The 22,671-nt window shown below is 35.4% G+C and overlaps 2 protein-coding genes and 1 non-coding gene across 3 annotated transcripts; 2 read left to right on the forward strand and 1 right to left on the reverse strand.

Annotated features, from left to right (window-relative positions):
• Positions 1–285: 285 nt before the first annotated feature.
• Positions 286–4,131, reverse strand: LOC111918141 (CBL-interacting serine/threonine-protein kinase 24). Its single transcript, XM_052765042.1, is given in 10 exon segments — positions 286–333; positions 407–440; positions 536–546; positions 2,196–2,285; positions 2,384–2,509; positions 2,598–2,651; positions 2,732–2,806; positions 2,922–3,116; positions 3,223–3,285; positions 4,009–4,131. Coding segments are annotated over 10 exon segments (819 nt in total).
• Positions 4,132–10,756: 6,625 nt separating this feature from the next.
• On the forward strand, positions 10,757–12,220 carry LOC111918108 (E3 ubiquitin-protein ligase Os04g0590900). Its single transcript, XM_023913773.3, has one exon. The coding sequence runs from the start codon at positions 11,045–11,047 to the stop codon at positions 11,948–11,950; it is 906 nt and encodes a 301-aa protein (XP_023769541.1). The 5' UTR covers positions 10,757–11,044; the 3' UTR covers positions 11,951–12,220.
• A 5,381-nt stretch (positions 12,221–17,601) lies between these two features.
• On the forward strand, positions 17,602–17,708 carry LOC111918155 (small nucleolar RNA R71). The gene has a single exon (XR_002859102.1). It is a non-coding gene; the product is annotated as a small nucleolar RNA R71 (small nucleolar RNA).
• The last annotated feature ends 4,963 nt before the right edge of the window (positions 17,709–22,671 follow it).

Below are 22,671 nucleotides of genomic sequence, written 5' to 3' on the forward strand. Positions count from 1 at the left end.
AATACTACATTGCTATTAAGGGGCACTTCTTGTTTCAGATATCATGCCAAAAAAAATCCTCCATATCATTGGTTTGCCACCTAATGTACTGGGCTGCTGTCCATATTCTGGTTTGCCCATTATAAGAACCTGTTGCAAGACACCAACCAAATCCATGAATGCTTAGGTATAGCTATGAACACATAGATGATAGTAAACATGGATAAATTTTGAAAGAGAAGTCTGACTTTTCACGCTTCCTACTTCTTATATAATCTAAATCACATGACCTGTTCTTCCATGATACTACACAATTATCTTCCAGAAATTTGCCATCCAAGAAGCTAGATTTTTCTGAAAAAAAAACAGGAAATCAAAGAATGGATCATTACAAATACACACACAAAAAGATATTGAAACATGTTACCTTAAACATACTAATGCTAAAAGTTGTAGTCTGTCTAATAAGTGTAAAAATTATACTTTTGAAACATGAATTTAATTTATTTAAAATCATGAAGATGTATTAAAAAGATTTTACATAAGATTTAATTACCTTAAATCCACCTGAATTAACAATTCATTAGCGAAAAAAAACCATAAAAATGAAAACCCTAATAAAATAACATGCATTTTACTTGAAAAAAGTACAAACCGTATCAAAGTAGTAATCTGGTAATCTGGTTGTTGAGTTCAGAGGTTGGTGTTTATGGGAAAGCAGCACCCTCTAAACCCACCAAAAAGTGATGTTAGGGTAAAACCGTATTTTCCTGAAAAACATTAGGGTTTTTATGTGAATATCCCCGAAAACAAAAAGTTTTTTTTTCTGTTGTGATGGAATGAGCCATGATTTCATCATAAGGAACACTATATTAGAAAGCTAAAACCAACCTGAACAAGGGTTAGGGAGTTGTTGGCTGCAAAAGCATATATCAAAGATCTGAATCATTAGCAACTACTAACTCATATTATCTTATTAAAGGATACTCAAGGGTAAACTAGTCAATAACAACAACAAAAAAAAAACATTATACGTATTCCTTGCATGCAGTTTAGATTTAGATGATATAAACTGCAAGTATGTTAGTTGCAATATATGAGAACTTAGATTCACCTAGGGAAGATTAAATCCAACAAAAAAATATAGGGATTGTGAGGCACTCCAAGTAGATCCTGTAATACTGCAACAAAAAGCCAAAAATGTTAGAATACATGTATTTGATACTTATACAAGAATAAGTTAACATATAGAATGTTAGCATGTAATAAACTAATTATTTGTAAGGGCCAAGGGGCATGTGGTTTGTAGAATGTTTTTGGAAGAAATGGAATTTGTTAAAGGAATAGGAATTTAAAGGAATCATAACTTGTCAGGTGTTTGGTTGGCAGGAGATGAAAATAAATACAACAAAAAATTAATAATTTTCAAATTTTTACTTATGTGTAAAGAACCTTTCATTATTATTTATTTCAAGATACATAAAAGAGGGTATTATGGTCTTTTAATAAAAAAGGAGGAATGACATGAAATTTGAGGATCAATTTTGGACTTCACTGTGGACTATCAACACTGGAAATGTGTGGTTACCAACTCATACATGACCAGCTTAGAAATAAACTGGTCCAACGTCAGGAATGTCATGGACATGCGAGCTGTCTATGGAGGGTAAGGAAAAACATACATTTTAAAAAAAAATTAAGAAAAATCCAAGCGGTTGATTTTGTTTTCGTTTAATTATAAAATTGAAACTTCACTTGGTAAATTTAAAAAAAAAAATGGGAAATGTAATCACATATAAAGAAGGTAATCTCTCTCGGGCATTTGATCAAACAGCTTGCATGCAATCTGGTTTCTAATCTTTTGGTCACTCTAAGCAATCTGATTTCAAATCTTTCTATTAATTTTGATCGGTTTTTTCATCATCTAAACTTTGGTTCCTCAGAAATCCAAGTCATAAAACTAAAAAAATCAAGACATTAATGAAATGGACATCATGTTTTGGAGGAAAGGATATGAATAATAGGCCAAGAAAAAGAAACAATGATGTAACAAATAATGTTGAGGAGGCAAAAAAGGGTTCAAGGAGACATGAGACTGTGAATAACAATGTTATGTCAAATAATAATAATAATAATAATAATAATAATAATAATAATAATAATAATAATAATATAGAATCATACTTTGAAAGTACAATGTTATTATAGATACTCACAGTTTGAGGGTTGGGATCCATAATCTTGTCTAGTAATGACTTTGCACCAGAAGGAAACCAGAAAGGATATGAAAACTCAGCAGCACTGACCTGAGTGAGTAGTTGCAGATCTTCTTAACAATTAAATATAAATCCATTTTACAAAATAATGATGAATTTATAGATGATAAAAGTATTTGATATTTAACCTTTTTATACAAAGTTGGAAGATCTGACTCCTCGAATGGAAGATATCCGGTCAACAAGACATACATGATGACTCCACATGACCAGATATCAGCAGCCCCACCATCATATCCGCGTTTTCTTAAAACCTAAAAGCCAACCATGGTAAAAGTCTTGGTCAAAGAAGAGTAATTAGAAGAGAATTGTTGATAAAAAATTGATGTTGTTTTGGTGAACCTTTGGTGTGATGTAATTTGGGGTTCCACCAGGGGTATATAAAAGTTCAACACCCTGGAAAATGGTTTTGTATTAGACAATAAATATAAAGTATAAACACTGTGAAAAGATATGGAAAATAATTATAAGCTTACTTCTTGTAGGAGTGCACTGAGTCCAAAATTTGAAACCTTTAGCCTTTCTTTGGAATCAAGAAAGAGATTTTCAGGCTATATATTACAAGAATTAAGAAACATTGTTAGTAGTAAATAAAACATTTAATATAAACCCTCACACCTTAAATGATCTGATTATTCTTAAATGTTAAAAGTTTGTGTCTCTTACCTTTAAATCCTTATGGTAGACACCCTTGGAATGGCAATGGGCAACTGCATCATTAAGCTGTTGAAAGTATCCCCTGGCTTACAATTCTATCAAAAAGTACTTTTATCAAAAAGTTGAGCTTACAATTCTGTCAAAAAGCTCTCCTCCAATGACAAATTCTAGTATTATATATATCTTTGTATGGCTTGACAAAACCTAACAGAAGGAAAGGATCATGTCATTAAAAAAAAATTAGAAATCATAAAAGGATATGTATTTGTTGAGATAGTAATTAAAATGTATTTCATGATTTCAATTATACCTCATGTAGTCTCACAATATTGGGATGTCTCACTATCTTCATAATGGAGATCTCTCTTTTAATCTGCAGTCAACTTAAATAAGTTACATACTATTAGCAAATGGATACTTTAAAGAAGAATTGTAAATACTCCAAGAACAAAAGATGGCAAATGGATAGATTATTTACTTTGTCTAGACTTCTAGTTAATTGCAGTGTTTGCTAGTATATTCTTGGCGACTTCTTATTCAACCTTATTTTAGGCCTCACACTCTTATATTCTTCTATTCATAAAACCTAAAAGCATTTGTTGCATAAATTTGTTTACTTGCATGATGATAATGTATCATCATGTATGAAACATGATGATACATTGTTACAATTTCAATTTATACAAATTATAAGCAAGAAATGAATCATGCATCTTTGTAATCTGAGTTTTTGATGGCTTATCTCAGAGAGTGCTTACCTACCCTCGTGCCTTAGAGATCTCATTCCTAGGGAAGTAGTGAGCTGACTCAATTGAAAGAAGAACATTAGCATTCCCTTCCTCTTTATGTAACCCAAATGAAGCATCAACCTTCTTTTTTTTTTCTTCCGAAGGCTAATCTTGCATCCAACAGAACACGACTTCCAATCCTTCATGAAAGCACCTTTTGAATTATCATTCATGTCATGTCATCACAGTAAGATCGCATACTTGAATCGTACGAAAAGGAACAACAATTGAGACGTGCAATTGAAGAACTATGTTACATGTAATCGTTGAAACACGTAAATAATGCTAATCACGGTAGAAATACAAACCTCCTCATGACCAGAGATAAGTACTGGTTCTTTACAAAAATCTCTAGAATAAACTACAGAGTCTTCTCTCTCCAACCACTCCTCACAACTTTCCCCCCCAACAGAACGCGAAACATCCACCATGACGGTAGACAAATCTGCTAAGGCAACATCATCAACAAGATCAAGGGAGAGTGATGAAAAAGAGGAGTTCGGGAACTGTAGGAACGATTCAGCCCAAGAGTTGACAAGATCAGGGTTCTTAATTAAGTCGAATCTGGCTAAGATACTGATCTCAGCTATGAAAACTAGGGCTAAGAACAGAGGCAGGAAATTGGTCAATTTCTTCTTTGAATTATCTAAACTATGGACATTGCTAGATGGCGGAGAAGATCCGTGATTTACGAGATTTTTGAGAGGCTTGAACTCTTTGTCTAGGAAAGTTCAATGAAATTAGAATTTGGGGGGCTAGAGTTAGGGTTAGGGCTAGGAGCCATGAAATATAGCACACTGATTGTTGTTCAGAACATGTTCATAGTTATGAACTCTGTAATGGAACTATAAATGGTGAAATGAGATCAAGAGGCGCTTGTTCAGCCTTAAGAACCTACACAATGATTTTAGGGTTTCTTTTGATCGAAGAGGATTTTACAACATACGAAGAAGAAGAAGAAGAGTATCAGGCGGGGTTTTCAATTTTTTGGTATTTCATTCCCCCCTTGGCAATTAAAAAATTGATGAACGCGCGTTGATGAAAAAAATTATAAAACGACAGTTCTACACGACACACTTTTTTATAGTAGGTGCCTTCTGTGTTTTTAATTTTTTTTGTTGGACACTAATTTTAGGGCACACATAAATGTGTGACCTCTATGCTTCATATTTTGGAAAATTGACATCAATTTTTAGGGCATGCACAAATGCGTGTCCTCTATCAGCGCGTGTCATTGATTGCGCGTCGTAAAAGGCTGTTTTTCTAGTAGTGGGTAGAGTTCTAGTCTGACCTTTTTCCTGGTGTGCCTCCTAAAGTCAAAGCTCCTTTTAGGATGGATCCTTCAAAAATGAAGGAAATGGTGTCAAAACTACACGATCTTTTGAGTGTGGGTTTATTCGACCAAGTTGCTCGTCTTAGGGAACGTCGATTCAATTCTTTAAAAGAAAGACGAGACACGCGATTAGGTATCAATTAACTAGGATTTAGAAGTATCAAGATGGAAACAAATAAGCATCTTCATCATATTTTGGTTTGGGGTGTGAGATGATGTAACAAGGAATGTGATTGTGTATTCTTCCCAATAGGCAAAGAGTGTCAAGGTGAATCAATTGGTGCATGATTAGGAGTTGGCGAATATGGTTATTACTCTTATGTTGTGGATTTATTATGAGGTGTATGCTATACGCAGATCATAAGAGCTTACAACACATTCAAATGTGGATTGACATCTATTGTGTGAACGTATGGACAATGTTATTTTGTGAAAATAACAAAGAAGATAGTATGAATACGTTCAATATTAAATAACTATTGTCATTATCACATATTCTTACTAATTAAATCGTCTATAAGGTTATTATTGACTTTTTATTATTATTCTCATTCTGTCGGAATGTTGTCAGAATGTTTATTGATTCGTATTCTGTAAGAATGAAAATGAGTGAAAAACGATGTGTGAGAACATAAATAAATAAGAATTAGTGAGAATGCATGAAAATGACGATAGTTGTGTAAAGCTGAACGCATTTGCATTAGTTAACAACTTATTCTCCTAGTAATTGTCATAGAATAACACTGTCCACACGTCCGCACAATAGTTGTCCGTCCACATTATAACCTAGCTTAATATATATATATATATATATATATATATATATATATATATATATATATATATATATATATATATGATTTGTTATGCTTTATGTTATAGCTTGATCGGATCTATGGTCTATTGCCGACCGGATCTGAAAACTTTATGTGTTTAGGATTCTAAGTGTTTAACTACGATATTAGAACTAGCATATAAACGTTTCGGAGTGATAAGTTCAATTGAGAAAATAAAAATGGTTGAGAATGGGGGAATTATTTTCAGCCACTCATTTAATCTAAGCATAAAATGACACGGTGGCAAACTTGTAAATATGTTAATAACCTTCAATCTCAAATACGTAACTATAGAGAATTCGATAACAGTTCGTTCATGTCACACCCCAAAACCACGAACGGCGGAAACGTTCAGGGGTGGAGGACGTCATGTACAGTATCACAACAGTGTAATATAATAAACAAGCAACAACATCATCCATTGCATTATAAGTAGAGTTTTAATACATGTGTGTTCTTTCATTGTAGTAAGACACCAAAAATATACAATCAAAATAAAAGATGAGACTTGTCTGCTCCGTCTTCTCAAAACCTGGCCATCGTACCTGTCTACTGTTGACCTGAGAATACAAGTTATATTGAAAGAGAGTATCAGCTTTAAAGCTGGTGAATTCATAAGTATTTAAGTGTCATTGTCTTGCTTTGAAAAGCTGTTTTAAAAGTCATGCAAACCTTTAAATGAAAATGTTGATATAAGTATGAAAAGTCCTAGAAAATCCCTTATTTTCTATCAGGTTGAGATGTAGTCTTCTACCAAGACCCGAATGTTTTGTAAGTAAAATGATAGTTTTTCCTTCAATTGTTTAGTACTAAAGTACTTAGTCTAACTCATCGTTTATGTGAAAGTATCACAAAATAAAGTAAACAGGAAAATGTACTACTGTAAGTGTTGTCACTGGGTACTAGGACTAATGCAACATCGCATTAAGCGAAATATGTAACCTAATGAACATTCGAAGATTGTCCAGAAAAAGTATTAATGTAAGTGTCATCGCTGGGTACTAGGAGTAACACAACATCGCAATAAGTGAAAGGTATAACCTTATGAACAATCGAAGATTGTCCACTTGTCCTCTGTAGCAACAGCAGGTGGGTGGAGGGGTTAGCCCCGGTTATCGATCTACCTAGTATAAGTAGTAACCTTAGACCTCCGTAGATGGTCATCGACCATTGGTGCTAATCAGTGGGGTTCGGAATGGTAAGTCCCGCCGAGATATCCCATTGAACCGGGATAGGAAAGATAATTTACACAGAAAGTACTAATAAATCATCCTCGTAGTTCTAAGTACAAGTATCCAGGTAAGTGAATACAGGATAATGCACCTATGTAAAAGTGTTCCTGTATGGCATTCATGTAAGTGTGTTCATGTAACAGGTAAGTATATGTAAACATATTCATGCATCAGGTAAGCATATGTATATGTAATCACGTATCAGGTAATGTACTAGTATAGACTCATGAATGAACTGACTCTTGTGTGATTCCTTGTAATAGGAATAATGTTTGATATCTTCAAATTATCCCTATGATAATTTACTGAAAGGTAATTAGTTGTTCAAGTAGGTTTATACACTCTTACTACTCAAGGGTGTGAGAAACTAAATGAAAGATGTAAACTATAACATCAATACATATATAAGAATATAAGTGTATATGCATAGTTTAGTTCAAGAATGTAAAATGGTTTTGTAAGACATCTTATGGGTTTTGAACAATAATTAAAAATGACTTGATGTCATTTTAATAAACATTTCAAAAGTAAAACATTTGATAACAAAGTATTTTTAAGATTTAAAACCATTTCATGCATCACATTTTGTAGTATGTGACATTTGTTAAATGACAAACACAGTTATAAAATACATATCAATGATTTAATAACATGTTTGTTTCTACTTGTATTCCCCCCCCCCCTTTTAAAGCATTTAAAATCATTTAAAACATTGATTAGGGGTATGAACTCACCTGTAGTTGGTAGTTTAGATGAACTAGACGGTGTAGGATTGTTAGGTGTCAAGTGAGGACTTGTACACACACCACGATCCTAATGAACATATAATCACACATATATGCACTCAATTAGTCTCAAATTACTAATTGATAATGTTAAGACATCCTAGACACAATAAACACTTTATATAAGTGTTTTAAGCCCTAAGGATTGCATCTAAGCTATTGTGGGACAAGGCACTTGTGTTTAGGGTTCCAAAGGACCCCATATATGAGTTTACTCCCCATATACCATCACACATGGAGTTTATGGTTGTAAACTCTTGAGTTTATGGCCGTAAACTCCAAGACTCAATGTCTTTGGTTGTTTTAAGGTGTTAAATAATCCCTAGAATTATTCCAACTTGGTGGTTAAGTCCTTGGAAGGGTTTAAGGTATAGAAACACTCCATTTAGGAGTTTACAGCCCTAAGGACATTTCCCTTAGAGTTTGTGGCCGTAAACTCTTAAGGATGGTTGTTTTTTATGCTTTCAAGTCTCTTGCACAAGTGGTATAGGTTCTAGACTTTTATTCCAAGCATATGAAGGCCTTAGGCACACTTTGGTGCCTTTGTTTGATGTTTACGGCCCAATAACCTTATTAGGGCCGTGAACTCATTTGAAGGGGTGTTTTTGATGTGTTTTAATCCTTCATTTAAGTGGGGAACAATTTCTAGTAATTGTCTAAGGCTTTAGGGGCCTTAAAAGCACCCTTTTGTGCATGATTTTGGAGTTCACGGTCCAAGATCATCTGTGGCCGTGAACTCCCAAACTTGGGTGGTTCTTTGATGTCTTCTTGTCCCTAATACACTCCTATATAAGTCCAAGGCAGTAGTATATCTCGGGGGAAAGGCTAGGCATTGTTTTCGGGAGTTTACCGCCCAAGAACACCTTGGGGAGTAAACTCCTAAATCTAGTGATTTAGCTATGTAATCTATGTTATGAACACATTTAAAGCTATATAACACTACTAGAGAGGGGTACTCACGATTTGGGATAAAAACCCGAAGATCCGTGAGAGAGAAAATGGCTTTTCTCTAGTTGGAAATGCGAATAATGAATGAATTTGGTTCAGAATTCTATTTATAGTCCTGAGATATTTTTGGCAGAAAATATTTTTATTCCCGAAATGATCTCTAATATAATAGAGTGTTGGAATAACAGTGTTGCACAAAACCCCAGTGCACCCACTCTCCTGATATTTCCTGAAGTGTAAACCCTAAATTACTCAAACTTACACGAAAAAGTCTGAAAATTAACTGTGACTGCTATAACTTCTATTGAAGTGATATAGTTTGTACAGAATCGAAATTTCGGGTTGTCACAGTTCATCATCAAAATTTATCCTCCAACCTTCAACAACCATCCAGATTTCTTCAACTAAACCATCATCAATGTCATCCAGTGGTAATCAATCATCGATATTCATGGCTGGGAGGTTCGTCGTTCAAGACGGATTCGCAACCCAAATTCATTAATTTCATCGATTTCTTTGTTGAATACTCCGAATGTTCGTAGCTTGCAAGCATTTGTCAAAGTTCATAACGGATTTGGAACTGAAATTTCCCAGATTCCCAAACGAACTCAGTTGGAATCGGAATTTCTTCGCTGTTCATAAAATTGGAATCGGAGTTCTGGACTCGCAGTCACATTCGACATTGAAGGACTCGGAATCAGTACTCACAAGTTCCCAATCGGATTTTCAGAAATCAAAATCAAAATGAGAAACCGATCAGACATAGGATGTCGCATATGAAGTCGAAATCGGAAGTATATGATGATTTGAAATTGATAACTTGAATCAAAAGTATCATGTTTTTTAACATTTTTAAAATAGTTAACTTGTATGCACTCAAATTGTTTGATGAATTGCATAAACTAAATTACCGTGTTATATTCACATATGAATATATTTTCTCACCCGAATCAGTATATGATTATTAAAAATACAAAACAAATACGCAAGTCTGTATGTTATTCATATGTGAATAACATATAAAAATAAAAATAATATATATTTGTGGAAATACCTTATAATATTCATAAGTGAATATATATATATATATATATATATATATATATATATATATATATATATATATATATATATAGGGTTAGGCTATTTTGTTTTCACTATCTATTGTGTGCATATATGACTGATTCTGGACCAATCATTTTAGTTATTTTAAGAAAGTAATTAATGCATATTACATGTTGAAGATATAATAGGTATTAATTACATCTTCAGCATTTAATATGCATTAATTACTTTCTTAAAATAACTAAAATGATTGGTCCAGAATCAATCATACGGGCACACAATAAATAGTGAAAACATTTGACCTATATATATATATATATATATATATATATATATATATATATATATATATATATATATATATATATATATATATATATATATATATAAACCGGTAATTTTCGTTTCATTTTTGTGTTGAAATTTGGACCTTAAACATATCCGTTTAATTTCCATATTGTGTTGTGTTAAAACATTCGGTTTGATATCTCTTACCTAAACTTGTTTATTTGCATGTGGTGTTTGTGACAGCGTCAAAAATTGTCTCCCGTAGTTGAGTAAATGTTTTTGTTTGTATTTGTTTTAATTCGAAAATATAGAATCTAGTTAAAAGCACACTCTTTAGTAATTTAAGATAAAGGTTTTGTTTTTGAGAGGAACTGAACTACCGAGAATTTGATTCAAGAACCTAAAACCATCTACAATCAAGATTTGAACAGATATGAACAGCATATTCTTAACCCGTTCAATCATGTCTTAAATCAATCATTCCATGTTTCTAAAATAAATACTATATTAAAATTTCAACTACTACTTGCCTTCTATTTTATTAAAAGAGCATTGATTAGTTTCATGACTTCCTACCCAACACTTATCTAATATCGCCAACAAAAAAACAAACTTCCTAATTGTTCATATTTATAAGTTTTCTCAATCTTTACTTCAAAACCCGGACCCCATATTTGTTTACAGCCTTCAAGACGCCATTGATGTAGCAGTTAATATGGTTTCTTTAAGCTGAGAAGACATGGAAAGAGTTTATAGCTCTTAAATATCTGTAAATATACTTTTGTGCCTTAAGAATTTTTTGTTTTAATGTATATTTTAGCTGTTATTAAGAGCTTTTGCGTACAACTTTTGATGTTATGGGGTCTTTGAAGGATCCAAAAACATGGATTCCTCATATAAACCCTAAAGATTGTTCCAAAAAGATCTGCAACATATACTGTACAAAGTGGTGTAAGTACGTCATCCTCCCTTCACCTCCGCCACCGGCACCACAGGATGATTTGGGTGGTACCAAACTCTCACCGGCGGTAATTGTTATCATTTCTCTTATCGGAACTTTTTTCCTTTTGATGGGTTACTACGTTGTAATCTCGCGTTACTGTTTAAGAAACAATGATTCATCTGAGTCATTAAGCACATCAACTGAGAATCAAGAAACCCATGATCCAGAAATGGGAGTAGATGGTCATGGTGAAGATCATCACGATCCATTGATCTATGTACCATGGCTTATTTTAGGTAAAGGTCTGGATGAGGCTTTGATCAAGTCCATCACGATATGCAAGTACAAGAGAGGCGATGGATTGGTCTCGTGTACAGATTGTTCGGTTTGTTTAGGGGAGTTTCAAGAAGATGAGAGCATTAAGCTTCTACCAAAATGTAGCCATGCATTTCATGTGTATTGTATTGATACATGGCTCAAAACTCACTCGAATTGTCCATTGTGTAGAGCAAAAGTATGTTGTGATATTAAAGCTTCGCCCCTGATTTCCCAGCCACCACCACCTCCTCCTCCACAGCCACCACCTCCACCACCACCAGTGATGACTAGCGACTTAGGACGAGATGTTGCTATTGAGATTGGAGAAGAGGGTTTTAGGAAGATTAAAAGATCTAAATCTTTGACCTATTTGTGTCAAACTCGAGGTTCAGTTGCTGAAGTTATGTTCTTTGATCAAGCCGAAGAAATGGCACAACAACAAATCCAACTGGGGAGCGACCCCGGATCATCTAGGATGAGTTGGAGAGAAACAAGGGTTTAATATTTGCTATGTGTGAGCCATTTTGATGTGAAAAGATCATGTTGAAGTGGCAAGTTTCATTTGGTTAATTACTAGAGAGGGTGGATAGACAAGGGTTTGTTTTTAAAAGTACCTTCAGTTTTTTTATGGTGAATTAGTCATTAGTTTCATGTACTTGCAATTATTACTGTATATATGTACTCAAAAGGAGAATGCTTAAAGATTCCATGATGATCCACATTGATACATGACTTGAACTTAAGGCTAAATAGAAGATGATAATTAATGTAACACCATATTGAGTGATATGTTCATATTTTATTTTCATTTGTAACACATTATCATGCAAAACATTCATATTAGCTTTTTTTTTTTTATCCATTTTGCATTGTAATCATTTCATGTGTGCTACATGGCTGGGTTTCACATGTTTTATAATATGCGATATCGTATGCTAACTGCGATTGCCTTTGAAGGCAAGAAGAATAAAAATAGAGAGAAGGCAATTAAATGAATGAATCACGGAAGCCTGTTGAAGGTATCAAGCGCAATCTGAAGCCCGCATTTGAAAACAATATAAACCCAATATCAATGGAAGCCCAACATGTTAATAACAATTAACATGTACCGTTTTTAGATCTTCACTTTTATATTTACCGCTTCATTCGCATTATTTTTTATTCCATATTATTTGTCTCGATTCTTATTATATGATTAAATTTACTGTTTACTAACTACATATTTCCAAGCTTTTACAGAACGTGTTCGGCACGAAGCGTTTGAGAGCTTCTAGCTTCTAGCGTTTGACAAAACGCTCCATTTTGAACAAAAAGCTTCATTTGGTACTACAAGCTTCTAGCATTAAATTTAAACAAAACGCTCAAAATCCAAATGCTACTTCATGTAGCATTTAACAAAACGCTACAAACTACAAGCTACCCGTTACCAACTAATTTTGCCGAACATGCTTATTGCTTAATGTATTTATAATATTTTAAACTTTATAGACTTTAAGTATTGTCAAATTATATTTCTATTTTTAATCTCTTATTTTTCTTTCTTACAATGCATTAAAATACATTTGATTCATCGGATATTATAGTGTAACTTTGATTGTTTATTGTTTACTTGATGATTATTAGTGTTGGATTAGTTAGTATTTAGTCGCCCCCGAGTCAATCTACGGTGCATGACTATCATCTTGAATATAAAATGTCTTGGGAATTATTGATATATAATACACGACATGTATTAGATCGGAAATAAGATTATGATCGGGGGGAATGATATTCTGATCTTTGCCTATAAGACTTTGTTATATTTTACCATTTCACATTTGTTACATTTCCAAAATATAAGATTCAGTTTCTTGTTAGATCCTTTTTGGCTGTCATCTCTCTTTTGGTTTGTTACCTTTGTATTCTTTTTTTTTTTTTTCCATTTTCCACCATATTTAATGATGATAGATTGGGAATATCTATGTCCTTTCCTTCGCTATTTTCTTGAAGCCGTAAAGATTCCTTGATATATAGGTAGTTACTTTGTGACACAACGTGGTGGTTGGAGCACTACAATGTGGCATGCCAAATTTATGAATGCGTATCCAAGATGGCCCTTACGACATGACAGGAGGGAGGTCACGGCGTGACAATAGCTGCAGCCCAAGCCCATGATATTTTAGGGTTGTTTCCATGTTTAAGACCCTAAAATCAAGATTTAGGGCATCCTCTTCAGCCTCCAAATCTTTCAACGAAACCCTAGTATCCATTGTTTAGTTCTTGAGCTTTTGGTGGTGTTTTTGGTGTCTTGAATGAGAAGGGAGCATCCTTGGTGCATAGATCTAGCTTGCAAGTCTCATCATCATCTTCTAACTCTTACTTTGGACCATTGTCAGAGTTTAAGTTCCAAACTTTATGTTTTATGCTTCGAAATGTAGGCTTTTTATGCATTTTATCCATGTTTGGGAGAGTTTGAGTGGTTGGATTCCATAAAGTTCGAAACTTTATGGATCCTTGAGGTCCCTTTGAGGTTTAGTGTTCCATATTTGACATTCGGTTAGGTTTTGGCTCATGCATGAGATTTTGACCTTATTTCCACCATTTTTATGACTTAGCTTAGGGAAAGACATGCATTGGACATGGATAACTATACATCAATGAATATTATGACTCAATGGATGTAGGAAAGCCTTCTGGAGTAGATAAGTGTTTGGCTTAATGGATTAAATGCTTAATCCATTAAGTTGTCCAAAATTAGTTCCCACAACGTGACGATATGCCTGTCACGTCGTGGGGTAAGAGGATACCACAACTGTTTTGTCTAGATGTTCCCACAACATGGCCACAGTCTTCCACGTCGTGGTAGCGGCTGACTGTTGACTTTGTTAACAGTTTACCATTGGAATTTTGACCAATTTGACTTTGGGCCAAACTTGAAGGAATTGAGTTATTGATTAAGGTTCGACCTTTGTTTGGTGTTATCCGATTTGCGAGAGTGATCAGTACAGGGAGTGAGTGTGTTGATGTAACTCCTCGGGTCTTCAATTCAGGTTAGTTTTCTCACTATACTACCTATATCATAGTAGGGTGCATGCTAGACTAGCTGAGTCTTAGTAGCTGATGGTTGTTATGAGTATTTACCGAGTTCCTAATAACTCCAGGAATGTTGATAGTCCACATGATTGTTAATAGTCTCAGGGTTGTTGATAACCCATAGATTTTTATATTGTCATATGGGTAGTGCTATGATGGTTAGAGTACCAGGAGGTCGGTGGTCATCTAGTTTAGTGCTCTATGAGTTGTATGTAGTAATGTAGGATAGCTTGAGAACTCTTGATCGAGGATTTCTTGCATGTTCCTTGTTAGGTTGTGGCTCTAGAGTGGGATAACATGTTCGATTTTTTATCTCACATCTTATTACCTATGGTTATGCATTCAATAGTGGTTCGCTAATGGTGACGTAAAGTACTAGGTAAGGCCTGATGTGAAGTAGTGAGTTGTTAGACTGGTAGATTAGTATAGGTATTACATGTGCTTATGCTCTTAATTAGTGATTGTTGTTATATGTTTATCTGCGTTTTTGATAACTCCAAGACTGCTGATAGTCCATATGGTTGTTGATAACCCACATGGTTGCCGATAACCCATAGGTTGTTATGAGCCATAGGATTGTTGATAGTCTCAGGGTTGCGGATAACCCATAGTTTTATATTGTTAAACCACGGTCGTGCACGATTTAAGCAAATAAAACAATCATTGTTGGTTGCACTAAATGATAGCATAGGTAAGCTGGGTCGAATCCTCAAGGACACAACCTACTGACCAATGCCTCTTGGCATAAGGCGCATACTAGTCATTACATAGAAAATATAAAAAGGGGGCTTTAATTATTAAGTACATACTAAAATTGTAGTAAAGTAAACTAAATGAAATCAATAATAAAAACGAATTCAGTTCTGCTGTGACTTTCCTAATCACGCAATCAACCTAGATCTGGTTATTCAGAATGTGTTTGAGCTAAGCTGGTACTGAGAAAACCTAACAAGCTCTAGTATAATCTCTTTTACCTAGTTAAATTAACCAAAACAAGCTCTTTAGCTAACCCTAACTTTTTAAAGTATAATTAAACAACTTCTTAATTAAGATCAGAAATTTTGCATTAAGATATGTGTAAAATTTCCAGCAATACCCAATACTTCTCACCAGCTCGAAAGTGTAAAGGTATGAAATTTCAATTTATATCATAGTTAAATCCCAACATGGAACCAATCTGATACTTCTTACTTATTACCAGCTGATAAAAACAATTAAAGATTCAATTAACTGATTAAATGGAATGATTAAACCCTGGCTAAGTGACCAGGATAACAAGAATTAAAAATCAAACATTCATTAAGATCAAAGTTGAAACAACTAGATAGTAGCACACAATGAAAACCAAATTTGATAATTGATCACATGAAAAGTCTGTTGCTATTATAGAACTAAAAACTAGGGTTTTAGCCAGACATGGCTAAAATGAATTAAAACTAATAAAAAGAGAAACTAACTACTTAGTATTGCTAACTAAATGTAGGATATGATCCTCAGCTTTCAGATCTTCAGAAATTGTTGAAATCGGTGATAAATTGCATCAGAAATCGTCTTTTTCGTTGTCTGGAGTTTTAGGAATCGACTTCGTTCAATCCGATCAAAGGGTGATATTTATGTGCAAGTAGGTAACTTCCATAGCAAGAATTGAAAATTTTGATCGTATTTTTGCCCAAATTTTCCCGAATTGCCGTTTAATGAAATACGATTCTATTTATGCTTATTTTGACCTTGACACAAAAATGCGATCACATTTTTTCCTATATGATCACATTTTTCTAAATTTTTTTCAAAAATAAAAGTCGTCCTATATTTTTTCTAGTTTTCCAGAACATTTTGAATCTCATCAATCAGAGTTACGAGTCATGACATATGGTTAAAATACTAACATGGTGCCAAAGTTGCCAGCAACAACCTTTAGGCTTTAGAATGTATCAATCTATTTTCGTAGGATCAATTCGATCGAATTTTTCTTGAACAAAATAGCCTCCAACCATTCCTTAGAATCCTTCATAAGTTTCAAGCTCCAATGAACTCCAATGCTCCATCAAGCATATCCAGAATTTCCCCCAAAGTACTACTTCACTCGAATTATCTGAAAACAACATAAAAACATGAGCGGTGTGCGAATTCTAACGAATTACATGAGTTGAAAATTGTTTAAACTGATGGCATTCAAATGTGAAAATTATGATGCTAAATGTTAATAAAAACTACCCTAAAAGATGCATAAAATGGATATTGTTGTGTTGTATGTGATATTTATGATTGTTGATAATCCTCTGGACTGTTGATAGTCCCAAGGTTACTGATAACCCATAGATGATTATTGTGATGTGTTGTATGTGATATTTTGTAGAGACACACTAAGTTCTGGCTTACATTTGTGGATTAAATGTTTTTCAGACACCATTGGTGATCATGGGAAGCTGAAGGCATGACTGTACACATTCATCACTAGCCATGGATATTCCACATTTATTACATTTTTCTGATTTTCAAACAAATGTATTTTGGAACAAAAGGTTTTCTTAACTTGGATTTTATAAACGTGATGTTTTACCTAAATTAAAATGAAAAATTTTGTAGTGAAAATGGGACATTACAATTTTTTAGAAATTCCCCCACTAGTTTGTCTATATCTATTGTCTCTCTCTTTTGTGTGCACTCATCATGAGGTATCCATCCTTTCTTAGCTTTATGCTCATATTTGTCTCCAACATAACATACATCGGCTTATTCCATAGTATTTCGAGGACACTCTTTCATAAGATGGGGACCATTACAATTGTTACAATGTATTTATATAACATGCACCGATTGGGACATTTTTATCATCAATTTACCCATGTTTATAATTGTTACATTTAAAGCTTTTATTTCCTCATAATTATTCACATCTTTCTTTTTCTTAATAGAGGTATGCCTAACAGATAACTAATGGTGTGAGTGTTGTGTTAGTTCTTTTTTTATTTCCTTACCGTTAACATATAATTTTTTAGGTATAAGTCCCTAATATCGATCAATTTCCTAGTAGCAGTATGTAAACCATTGTAAAAAGTTTCTACCTCTTGATGACTATTAAGGTCATGTTGGGGACATTTCTACAACATTCGTTTGTAGTGCTCCCATGCTTCATATAATGTTTCTTCGTCCCCTTGCTGAAAATTTTGAATTTGATCTCTCTTTTTTTTTGCAATTTTTGATGGAGGACTAAATCTTGAAAAGAATTTTGCTTTCAGGTCATTCCATGTCAAAATTTCTCATGATGGTGTTATTTTTATCCAATATTTAGCGGGTCCAATGAGTGTAGTAAGAAAAACCCGTAGCATCACTTGATCTTCAGAAGCATTTGGTATGTTGAAATAATCTACAATCTCGATCACATCTTCTACATGTGGAATGGCGTCTTCATGATCTTTTCCTAGAAAATGGTGTTTCTATTAATAAATGAAGAAATGTAACCTTTAGTTCAAAATTACGTTTTTGAAGAGCTAGCCTTCTTACTCCAAAGTCTTTGTTGTCATTGTTACGCATCATACATGTGAGAACATGAACGATCTGATGCATAGGGACAACATTGAAAACTCAAACCTTGAGTAAATGCTTAAGATCAATGTCTGCTTGCCAATAAATGTTCCAGTCAAGTCTGGATAGACCAGTCAAGTCTGGTTAGACCAGTCAAGTCTAAGATAAAGTATTCAACAAATGTTCAAGCCATAAATGATGAATGAGAATAAAGATCAAGGTAAAGATAATAAATGATGAACACGAAGAATGTTTGAAAGAATATTAAGAAAGATCGATGAAGTAACTTGGATATGCTAAAAAGTTTGAATAATCTGTCTATATATTCAACATTAAATGCTCCTATAAATAGGAGTACATGAAACATAGTTCTAACCAATTACAATCAAAGGACTGGAAAAAATAGTTACATCTGACACTCTGAATATCTGTTTTTGACAAATAAAACTAAGTCCTATGACAAGTCAAATCAAACTAAAGACAAATTACATTAAATGCATAAAGACAAAATATTGATTTCAGAACAACAATCATTCCAGACACAAGGTTCATTCTGGAATGCCTTCACTCTATCTTCACTTCACCATTTTGACTTCAGGTCCGGACACAAAGGAATTCTTGAGCACACTTCACTTCGGAACTAGCTTGACTTTGAAAATGAAAAATGGATTTCAGATTGCTAGAGGTTCACTTTCAGGTTCCAACAATCTCCCCTAAGTGAACTTAGCAATCAAGTCAGCTTAGATAGCTTCTTCCTTGATGAAAGTGTAGGCTATGAACAACCATTCTCGGACTTCAATGTACCATGACAGCTGACTCACAAACTTTGCTTTGACATGCTCCAGAGCTTCAGACTTGGTTGCACGGCTGATGAACTTATTGAGAGCTTTTGTAGGAACCAGGTGTTTGTCAAGGACTCGAAAAAAGCCCTTCTTGTTTGTCTTCTTGGTCTTGTATACAAACCCTAGAACCAGATCATCAGTAGGGCCTTCAGGTAGCAGATCAGCTTCCAGAAGCACGTAATCTGTCTTGGCAACAAAGTCTTCGGTTCCGAAAAGATGGGTCGGCTCATAGTCACGTCGACTAAATTCCACGAAATAGTCTTTGAGGAAGCTCAGGGCTGCATGGTACGCACCCATGCTGATATCATCATTCTGAATTCCTCAAAGTTGAGCAGCTAAAGTCAGAATGTCATTCGGATTCATCGCCGGAAAGGCAGCATCAGTGATGGTTTGATAAGATGGTTTGTTCCTGATAACATGGTATCGGAAGAGTGGACAATTGAGTTCAAACTTGGTGAGGACCTTTCTTCCTTACCCAGAAATCTTGGTAATCTTCTTCCTCATCCAAACTTTCTTTAGGGGAAGTGAATTCTTGGCATGGAAGGTTTTTAATCTTTCACGCTCTGTCCGTATGGTGACCTCCGGATTGTCATTGGGATGGAGAGGGGAAAATTTGATGTAAAATTTGCTGAAGGGAGAGATAGGAAGATCAAGTTGTTCGAAATCATCAGAAGGAATGTCGTAGTACATGAAGGGTACTAAATCGACATTCTTAAGAATGCCTTCATGGAAGAGAGGAGAAATGCCACGCATCGGATCAAGATTTTCTTTGAGCGGTTTTCCTCTAAAGCCTTGTTTATTTCTTCCTGAGACCATCCAAGCTTTTGCTTTGGTGGAGGTCTGGATTATGTGATAGGCTTTTTGCCTTTGTCTTTGCTTTTGTTAAGGACTGAGATCACATGCAACATGTTCTCATCCACAGTGACCTTGGGATGGGAGGATGGAAGAGGTTCTTCCGGAATGTCTTCTGGGGTTCGGAGAGGAGAACCTTCATGCATTGGAGTGATTTTTGGTACCGGGATAGGTGGTAACATGGAAGGAGTGGTACGGAAGGCTTGAGTGGCGTGAATTGTTTTTTCCTTAGCCATTTGAATTGCCCTAAGAAGAGCATCAGGAAAAGTAGATGGCCAAGAGGTTGCGGACCAGATCTTCTTTTCTTCTTCAGTTAACACCTTCGGAAAAGGCTTGTTTGGAGCTTCGAGACCAGGTACTCCAATAGGAACATATTCTTCTTCATCCCTGTCTTCATCATCATCAGATTTTCCTATAAGTCCGGAAAGAACTTGGACTTCATCATCGGAATTGAGATCTTCATCGCGAAGTTGAAAAACCAAGGCAGGTTTCCATGGTTGACTCGGACCTTCTCCCCCTCTTGCATCAGTGGCCTTAGGAATCGGTGCAAACACCAAAGAGTCCTTCAGATCAACATATTTGTCAAGCACCTTTTGAAGATCGGTGTTAAGCTGATGAGTAAGCGCATCATAAGCTTCCGAAGTGGGCACGTGGAAGGAGAGATGATCGAACATATGTCCAAGGATAGCAAGCATCTCATCAAACTTTCGATTCGGAACATCAACAATGTTCTAAGTAGAGCGAAGCAGCTTCATGAGGACTTGCTGGATGATCAGGTTCATTTCACCCTTTTTCTTGACTTCCTTCTCCAACCTCTGATTTTTTTTCATGGCGAACGTGAGTCTGCTTGATGAGATCGTTTGTAGCAGCTACCAAATCATCATGGACCTTGAGCATTGTGGTAATGGTGTCAAGATAATGCTCAACCGAAGCATCATACTTAGCTTCAACTTCTTCAAAGGAGTGCTTGAGCCGGATGAAGATCAGTTGATCTAATTGAGCTTCTCTTTCATCCACGGAGGGTCCGGGCTGATGGGATAAATACTGGAGAATGAAGTCAAGAGTGGTAACCTTCTTCATTGTGTCTGAAACGTTGGATTGAATATCCAGGAGGACAAACAGATCTATATGGTTTCCTAATGAGGATCCGTTGTCTGAGCTTGAAGGTTGATGATTGGATTTCGTAGATTTCGGATGTATTGGAGTGACAGAAGAACTGGGTTTGTTGGTGGCATCATAATGAAGCTTTTATGTAGATTGTGATTCATCCTTTGTGGAGGATGAGGATACGAATTCAAAAGCGGGCTTGGAAGAAGATGGCTTAAGATGAAGTTGAATTGAGGGAAATATGTTGGCATCAGCAACGTATGCAGCATCAGTTGCAAGCATCACTTCTTCAGAAATTTCATCATCCGAAGCTAAAGGATTTGAAGCATGAGGAGGAGACTTTGGAGTTTCTACGGATGTGAATTCTAGATCTACAAGATCGTCCGTAGGAATAATGTATGGAAGGTTGCTTTGAATGGCTCGGTTCCGCATGGAGATGAGAGTGGCTTCCACTTGGGATATTGTAAGTTTCGGATGCCTCGTGTGTGCCCTATTTACAAAGTCTTCCCACATAGGATCACTAGTTCCTGGTCGTCCTGTACCCTTACCGGGTATCGACCAGTTGCGGCATCTGAGGTTGGAGGGAAAACTCCGGCCTCGGAATGCTTGGGGTCTGGAACAGGGGTTCCAGAGTGTGTGTGTGTGTGTGTATAAACAAATGGGATATCAAATTTGACATGTGGGTGTGTTCCTGGGGGAAAGGAACTTTGTTCAACACCGGCATCACCTTTTTTAGAAGGTGAGGGTGGATTATGTGCGGACTCCCTGTGTATGTGTGCATGTGTTTTTGAAACATCGAGGAGTACCTCAGATGAGTATATAGGAGGGGTGTTTGGAAGGCCAGAGTCAGCCTGAATGTCATGTGTTCCTTCCTGTAGACAGGAGGAACTGACTTTGGATTTCTTTTTAGGCTTTGACTTCGAAGGGGAAGTCTTCCTTTTGGCATACTTTTTGGTTTTCTTAGGTTTGGATGATGTTGGCTGGGCCACTTCCAGAGTGAGCTCAATGGGGACTTGGGAAGACTGTGTTGGGATGTACACAGTCGAAATCTCCAAAAAAAATTGAAAATGGAGTGATCCGGAAGGGATAAGGTCGAACATGTGTTGAGGCAACCTTCATATAGGACCAAAAGAAGATTGGTCCGGAATTCTATAAGATTTAACAGCTTTGAATGAAATGTATACCTCTGTAGGAATCGTGGCAACAAGAATAAGTTCGGAATATTCCTTATAGAGTTGATGAATTTTTAAAGCCCAAAACCTAGGGCTTGAGATCGTGTTGGTCTTCCGTTTGATAGCAAATTTTCAGAAGTCCTGCCATAGCACCTCCGGAAGGTCAACGACATTGTCGCATCCAGAATAAATGTTGTATACCACATACATTAAATCCTTGATGAGAGTATCCGTACCACCGTGCTTTCCAGATAGCCTTCGAATTATGAAGTACATCCAAACGGTCCAGAGTCTGGAGACAGTTGATTTCTTGAAGTCCTTTGCTTTGTAATATTGGTTGTAGCCAATAAGGTTCAAGAACATTTGAAACTCTTCTGCAGTGGGTTCTTGTACCTTAAAACCCTTGGTGTTTTCTTTCACTCCAATAGCCTTCAGAAACATCGATTTGTGGATTGGCACGATCTTATCACCCGTGATTTTGGTTTCTAGAACTTCATTATCAATTTTGATTCTAGTAAAGGATGTGTGAAGGAGATGAAGTGGGAGAGGTGGTTTAGGGACTTTGGTGAGAGGGATGGAGATGGGGTGGTTTGCCATAAAATCGATCATGACTCTAATGGATTCATTGTAATCCATAGGCTTTAGCAACAAAA

This window comes from Lactuca sativa, chromosome 6, assembly GCF_002870075.4.
Source record: "Lactuca sativa cultivar Salinas chromosome 6, Lsat_Salinas_v11, whole genome shotgun sequence".
Taxonomy (NCBI): Eukaryota; Viridiplantae; Streptophyta; class Magnoliopsida; order Asterales; family Asteraceae; genus Lactuca; species Lactuca sativa.

Bases quoted from the DNA above. Each gene is read 5' to 3' on its own strand.
- LOC111918108 (XM_023913773.3), top strand. From the start codon at position 11,045: ATGGGGTCTTTGAAGGATCCAAAAACATGGATTCCTCATATAAACCCT.